At 58.2% G+C, this 7,090-nt stretch overlaps 1 protein-coding gene across 1 annotated transcript; it reads right to left on the minus strand.

Annotated features, from left to right (window-relative positions):
• Nucleotides 1–369: 369 nt before the first annotated feature.
• On the minus strand, nt 370–2,399 carry HES1 (hes family bHLH transcription factor 1). The gene is made up of 4 exons (XM_069024771.1): nt 2,222–2,399; nt 2,042–2,137; nt 1,873–1,960; nt 370–1,131 (listed from the first exon to the last, which is right to left on the minus strand). Exons 1-4 carry the CDS (start codon nt 2,327–2,329, stop codon nt 647–649), a joined length of 777 nt encoding a protein of 258 aa, XP_068880872.1. The 5' UTR covers nt 2,330–2,399; the 3' UTR covers nt 370–646.
• Nucleotides 2,400–7,090: the final 4,691 nt, after the last annotated feature.

A 7,090-nucleotide genomic window follows, 5' to 3' on the forward strand; every position in this document is an offset into this window, starting at 1 on the left:
GGCTCCTCCGGGTCCAGGGCAGGAGGCTCACCCAGGCAGCTCAATGTCTCGCTTTACCACGGCTACACCAACTCCATCAGCCCGAGGTGCCAGAACAGAGCAGAGGTGCCTCCCACAGTACATTCAACAACTCTACAAATACAAGCTCCTTTTAAGAAGTCTGATAAATTGAGCTGCTCCCAAAGAAGCAGTAATTACACCTGCCCCAGGGCAGGGAGAGGGGCCAGGTGATTTCACAAGATGGAGGGGACAGAGGGTCTGAGTGACAGCTCCAGCCTGGTGAGCAGGACAAGGCAGCCCTGCAGCAGCAAGATCCACAGGCAGCCAGGAACTGGGCTCCCTGCTATGCACACATGCCAGAGCTCCAACTTTCTCCAAAGGCCTTCCAAAATGGAAGGGAAACTTTTATTTTAAGAGCATTCAAAAAAAAAAAAAAAATCCCAACCAAAAAACAAACCCCCAATCTTTGGTGTCACATAAGGAAGGGGAAGACAGGAAGAAAAAAAAAGATCTCGTGTAAAACACGAAACACTGTCAAGGGAGTGCTATGGTACAAAGGCACAATCCAATATGAACATATAATCTATGTACAGCCGTGCCAGCAGCACGGGGTGCAGTGCCAAGTCCAGTCCGGTGCCCGCCACCCTCACCAGGGTCTCCAGACTGAGTCGGCTGTGCCGGGTGGCGGGCCTGGCGGCGAGGCAGCAGTGGCAGCTGTGGGTGGGCCACCATACAGAGGCAGCACAGCTCCACCAGGAGCAAAGGCAGTGCTGGGGATGAGGAAGGCAAACTGCCCATCGGAGGCCGGCAGCAGCTGGAAACCACCGTACACCTTGGCTGCATCAGCACCCGGCTTACAGGGCATGCCCGGGAGCGGCCCCGCACCACTGCCTGGAGGAACCAGGGGTGGCCCGAAGGCTGCAGCTGGTGGCAGCGGGGGCGGTGGGGGGGGCGCAGGGTAGTTCATGGTGTTGATCTGGGTCATGCAGCTGGCCAGGTGGCCCAGGAGCCGGGTGCGCACCTCAGTGTTGACGCCCTCGCAGGTGGAGAGGAACCGTGTCACCTCGTTCATGCACTCGCTGAAGCCAGCTCGGTACTTGCCCAGTACTGTGGGGTCTGTACTCAGGGCAGCTGTGGGCGGAGAGAGGCACACGGCAGTCAGTAGGCTCCACAGGGAACAGGGGTGCACAGCCCACCAGCACTGCATCCTACAGTCCCTCTGAGGCAGCAATCCAGGCAGGGAAAGAAGCCCCTCTGGCAGTAAGTCTTGTGTTCCCAGGTGCCAAGAATTTGGATGGTGAGCACAGCCCCTTTGCTATCAAGTCCACCAGCACCAGGGACTCAGGTGGGGAACAGATAATTCCCAAGAATCTCCCCTATGTCCCATATACTGGGGACCCAGGTCGGGAACAGTCCCTCCAGTGGCTCTTGTGCCTCTTACACCCCCAAAACAGATCCATGCGGGGAGCACAGCTCTGCTAGTACATGGAACTCAGGATGGAAGTGTAGTCCTCCCAGTGCCCTCCAGTACCAGGGATGGAGAAAGAACACAGTGACCTCCCAGCATCTCCTTATTGGGGATACAAGCACAGAGCATGATGCCCCTCACCACCCCCCAGAAGCAGGGATAAAGCACTGAGTCCCCCATAACTCTCCAGTACACAAGATACAGGTGCAGAGCCACGGGCTGCTGGCACCAGGAATACAGGTACAGAACACAGTACGCTCTATCCTTCACTCCCCGGGGATGCAGGTGCAGAGCCTGGTGCTCCTGCTACCCTCTCTACCGAGCATACAGGCAAAGTGTGTGATGTCCCCAGCCCCCGGGGCGCAGGCAGCTCCACCCCTCTCCGGTTCTCCCCCAGGACTCACCAGTCATCTGGGCTCGCTGGAGGCTCCGCAGGTGCTTGACGGTCATCTCCAGGATGTCGGCCTTCTCCAGCTTGGAGTGCCGGGAGCTCTGCGGGAACAGGCGGGGCTCAGACCGGCCCGGCAGCGCCGTTTGCCCCCACACCCCCCGCCCCGGCCCCCCTGCGCTTACATCCTTCTTCAGCGCATCCAGGATGAGCGTCTTCAGCTGCCCCAGGCTCTCATTGATGCGCGCTCGCCGCCGCTTCTCCATAATGGGCTTGGAAGACTGCAAGAGAGGCAGCGGTCAGCGTCCGGCGCGGCTCCGCACGGCGCTGCCCGTTCCGTCCCGTGCCGTCCCGGCCGACCTTACCTTGCGGTGCTCCGCCGCCGTCTTCGGCTTGTCGGGCGTCGCATTGACGCTGGCAGGGGTGGCGGCCACCGGCGAGGCGCTGCTCTTCTCCATCAGGTCGGCCGGCATCGTGCGCCGCCGGGAAGAGGCGCCGCGGCGGCGGTAGGGACGGAGGGAGGGACGGAGGGAGGGAGGGGCCGGGCCGGGCCGGGCCGGGCCGTGCGGGAGCGCTCGGGGCGGGCGGCGGCGGGGCCGGCGGGGCGCGGGTGCCGCGCGCCCTTGGCCGCCCGTACTTATATAGCGCGCGCCGCACGCGCGCGGCTCGTGTGAAACGTCCCCCGCCGCCGTTCCCACACTCGCGCCCAGCCAATGGGCGCCGCCCGCACGCGGCCCCGCTCGTGGACGGCGCCCGCCCATTGGCTGCACGCCGCGCGGCGGCCGCCGGCCAATGGCGCGGGGCGGGCGGCCGCGGTTTAACCCCTTGGGCACCGCCCGCGGCGGGGAGGGGCGGTGGCGCGGGGAGCGCCGCGCTAATTACCGGGTTAATTGGCGCCCGTGGCAGGCGCGGCCCCGCCCGCTCCCCTCGGGGACTGCCGGCCTCGGGGCGGGCTGCGCTGTGGGGGGCCGCGGCCCTCCGGGGTGATGGGCGGGTCGCGGCGGGCCGGGCCTAGCTGCGGTGGCCGGAGCGGAGCTACTGTGTGCGGGAGCTGCGGCGAACCGCGGGGCGCGCCGCGGTGGCTGCGTCCTCCCACGGTGCCCGCAGCATTGCCGCGGTCGCCCGGATCTCCCCGAGGCAACCCCGGTCTCCGCACAGCAGACCGCGTCTCCCCCCGGTCGCCCGGCTCTCTCCACGCCCGCCCGGGCAATGCCACGTGGTGCTGCCCTTGCCCCCCGCAAGTGTGGATGGAGCTGGGCAGGGCCGGTGCCCGGAGGAGCGCGGGGCGCGGGGCAGGTGCGCGGTGGCACACGCAGGGCCGGGGTCAGTGGCCCCCGTGGGTTCTGCTCCCCGGCTCGCACGCCAGGCTGGCGGCGCGGGCACAGATGCGGTGGTGCGTGCGCTGACATCGCGGGGCACAGCAGGCAGAACCGCAGGGAGGGAGGTGCCTGTCCCTCGGCCCTGGCCCAGCCGCCCTGCTGCCACCTCCGGCTGGTTTGGACAGTTTGTGGGTTACTTTAAAAAAAAAAAAAAAAAAAAAAAAAAAGTATTTTGCCTGGGGACTTGAATCCTTTTTTTCTCCCCTCCGCTTGACTGACTTTCTCACACTCGTATTCCCATAGTCTGCCAGCTAGGCCTGAGTCATCCTGCCAAGAACTAGACCTGGCCTATTCAAAAATGTGCTCACTTGCTCTTTCTCTCTGTCTCTCTCTCTTTTTTTTTTTTTTTGAGTATACACAGTAATGTTTTTCCACCTCCTCTTGTACCTGATCTGCACCTGTACAGGGCCAATCCCACACATATCACCCGATCTTGCCTTTTCAGAGACCGTGAGAAAAATAAAGTTCAAGAAAGAAGAGAGATGTTTGCAGATCTCACCGGTGCAAAGCCCTTGTCCCTGCAGAGGCTTGCCTGCTGAGCCTTCAGAGTTAAAAAAAAGGAAAATAAATAAAAGGGAGGGTGTCATGTTTAAAACTGTGGAACAGTACAAATCAAGGCTTTCTTTTAGCTCCTTGATGGAGCCACAAGTCTTTTGATTAAAAAAAAAAAAAAAAAAAAAAAAAGGCAGCCCTCAGCGTGTTAAGGTTTAACTTCAGATGAACACTATTTGATGTAAGTTTCAATCATCTAGGCAGCTGGACAAACTTGAGTGAGGAAAAGACCGAGACTGCACTGGGAAGTCAGTGCTGAAAAGCACTTTCACAGTCATGTTCGTGGGGAAATTGGAGACAACAGATTAGCACAAAACTGCAGTATGTTTTTGGAGAGCTTAAAAAGTTCTCCACTGGGTCACTATTTCTTCTTGTGCTGATATTTGCATATATTGGTGGGGAAGAAAGTTATGACAATTACTGAGCTGGTGCTCTCCCTTCTGCAGGGGTTTGCAAAGGGCTGAGGAAATGCAGCGCTGGGCAGCCCGGTCCCTCCCGGCCGGAGTGAGAACAGGCTGCAATTCTGTCTATGTTTGTGGTAGCCGAGGAGCTGTAAACCGCCTGTAATTGCCGGCAACAGGTCGGTGTCTCTGTGGAACGAGCGGGGCAGGCAGCAAGAACAGGCTGTCATTAGGAGTTGCCAGCTCTCGCCCACACCGGGACCTGGCAGCAGCTCCCCTTGCTGCGCTCCCACCTCGCCGCAGCTCAGCCCCTGGCCACTGCAGAGCCTGCCGGGTGCCTTTGGCTTCTGGGGTGTGTGAGGAGCCGGGCTGTGGGGACTGGGCCTCTAAAAGCGTCTGCTTCGGTGGAGGCTTCTTGGATCCATCAGCGAGTGCTGCACGGGGCAGTGGGAGGCAGCGACACTGGTGTGTCCCTGCTCCAAATCTCCTGCTCCGCCTGCCTGCTGCTGTGAAATGCCTTCATGTGCAAGGGTTGTGATCTCCAAGCGGAAGCACATATACTTGTGAATTCCCCAGGGATCAGGAGAGGAAGGGGAGGATTTGCATGGAAGGATGTCTCTGGAAATGAAATGGCTGAGGCCAGGTTTAGGCTGGAAGGAGGTAGTGAAGGGGTTTGTAACTACTGAAAGGATCTGGAACATATCCTCTGGGCATCTCCAAGCCCTGCCTTCTCTTGTGAAAGAGGTGTCAAGGGGGAGGTGAAACCCTGAGATAAGGGACTGTCCCAGGGACTGGGATGTCCCTTGTCCCACAGTCCTCTCAAAATGTTTTTTTGCTTTGCTCCAGCAGTCGTCTTGGATTACAAATTGGGAATTGTCCAAAACAGATTTGGGAAGAACCTTTAGATGACGCATTAGGGCTTTACTGACTGGCAGAACGTCTTGGAGGAAAAATGTGTTGGCAAGAAAATTTAGACTAGTCCTGGGCACGGGCCCAGGGGTGGGAAGGAATAAAATAGGATGCTGCTGCTGGTGCAGCACGCAGGAGGTGAGGAGGTGGCAGGGTTGGCCGTGCCTGCTCTATGGTCCTTTAGGAAGCAGCCAAGATGAGCAAAATGTGCTTCTAGCTATCCAAGTGTTTTAATATCCAAAGCTTGAAAGATCCTAGGAAATACAGAAAATAGAAACCAAGTTGCTTGTAAGAACTGGGTTGCAAGCTGGATCCCAGGAATGGCACACCAAGCCTTTCCTCTTTGGGTCACAGGCTGAAAACCTAGCCTGGCCACAGCTCAGAGTTGTCACCCCCCTGAAGGCTGGAAAACAAGTGCTGTGTCTCAGGGACATGTCCTTGGCACAGGTGTCTCCTCTGGACAGCCCTGCACACATGCCTCTGCTCGTAGTTCCCGTCCCAGAAGCTGTTGTGCAATCCATATCCAACCGGCTCCCCCGGGAGGGGTGATCTCAGAAGCTTTGGGTGCAGGTTTCAGGATTTATTTCCCCTCTATAAACGTTTGCCAGGTCTTTGGAACAAGGTCACTTTCAAACTGACTTCCTGACAAAGCCCCCTAGATGAAGCAAAGCCTTCATGGATGTCGCTTCCCTACACACCAGGCATTTGTGGTAAAGAGGGCAGCTTTTGTGCAGCTGTGTCACTGCCTGGCCCCCTCGATGGCAGGAGTAGCTCATTTTAAGGCAGCAGCCTGGTTTTGTGGCAGGTCCTGCCCTCTTATTCCACTGGGGACCCATTTGCCAAAGACCTGCTGAGACCCAAGGTCCCAGCTATGTCACATGGGCCTCGGGGTGCTTGTGTGGCAGCTGCTCCCCAGGATCTGGGCTCTTCCAGCTGTTCCCTGGCTGCCACTGCAGAGGAGAGGCTGAAGTGTTTATTCATTTTACTCCTCACTGTGTGAGTCAGGCTGGGTGTGTGTGGGGCAGCTCTGGCTATTCTGCAGTGACACCCCCTTGTGTGGAGGGAGCATCCTGGCCTCCAGGAACTGGTACCCTTCGTTCTGTTCCCCCACAACCAAGGAGGCATCCCTGGGAATGGTGCAGGAAACTGTGGGATGAAGAGGCCAAAGCTTTGCTTGAGTAGCAAAGTGCCAGTCTGAGAAACTCAAGAGTCACTAAGTACAGACAGTGAAGAACCATTTTCACCTCCCCGTCCCATCCCATCCCATCCCATCCCATCCCATCCCATCCCATCCCATCCCATCCCATCCCATCCCATCCCATCCCATCCCAGGCTGTAGCACAGCTCTGTGCTGAGAAAGGCTCTGGGACAAGAGCCAGGATACCTGGATCTCTTGCTAAGCTGATTCCTCTTGGCAGGCTCCTATCCTGCTGAACCAAGGAAACGCTGCTGGGGAGCCGGTGGGGAGGGCATTTTGGCAGCTGTGAAATGCCACCCATGTGGATGAGAATTCCCTTCCTGATACCCATGGCGTTACTTCAGAGGTTGCTGGTTTGTCTAGAGCAGCCACGTGCTCATGGGCATGAGATGGTGCAGCCCCAGATTTCCCCTGCATGCCTTTCTAGAGCCCCAGCTCCAGCCTGGTCCTCTGCTGGCAGCCAAAGCTGGGTGTTGGCAGGCAAAGCAGCTGGGAACAAGCTCTGGGAACAAGCTCTAGGAATATCCCTAAATTGCTTGTGGGGCTTGGACCTGTATCTGGCACTGCCACTACCAGCCAGAGGCTGCGAGCTGCCTTATATCCTTCTTTTAGAGATGCTCTTTTCATGCAACATGCCCAGAGTTCACCGGACCACTGATTTGCAGTCCGCTGACCATGACAGGGCAGTCCCACTCCAGTACAACAGCCAGTATCCTTGGCAAGATATAGGAGCTCCAGGCAGAGGGACAGACAGCTGAGCCTGCAGCCCTCTGAGAACCAGAAATAAATGCGCAG

Source organism: Aphelocoma coerulescens, chromosome 9, assembly GCF_041296385.1.
Source record: "Aphelocoma coerulescens isolate FSJ_1873_10779 chromosome 9, UR_Acoe_1.0, whole genome shotgun sequence".
Taxonomy (NCBI): Eukaryota; Metazoa; Chordata; class Aves; order Passeriformes; family Corvidae; genus Aphelocoma; species Aphelocoma coerulescens.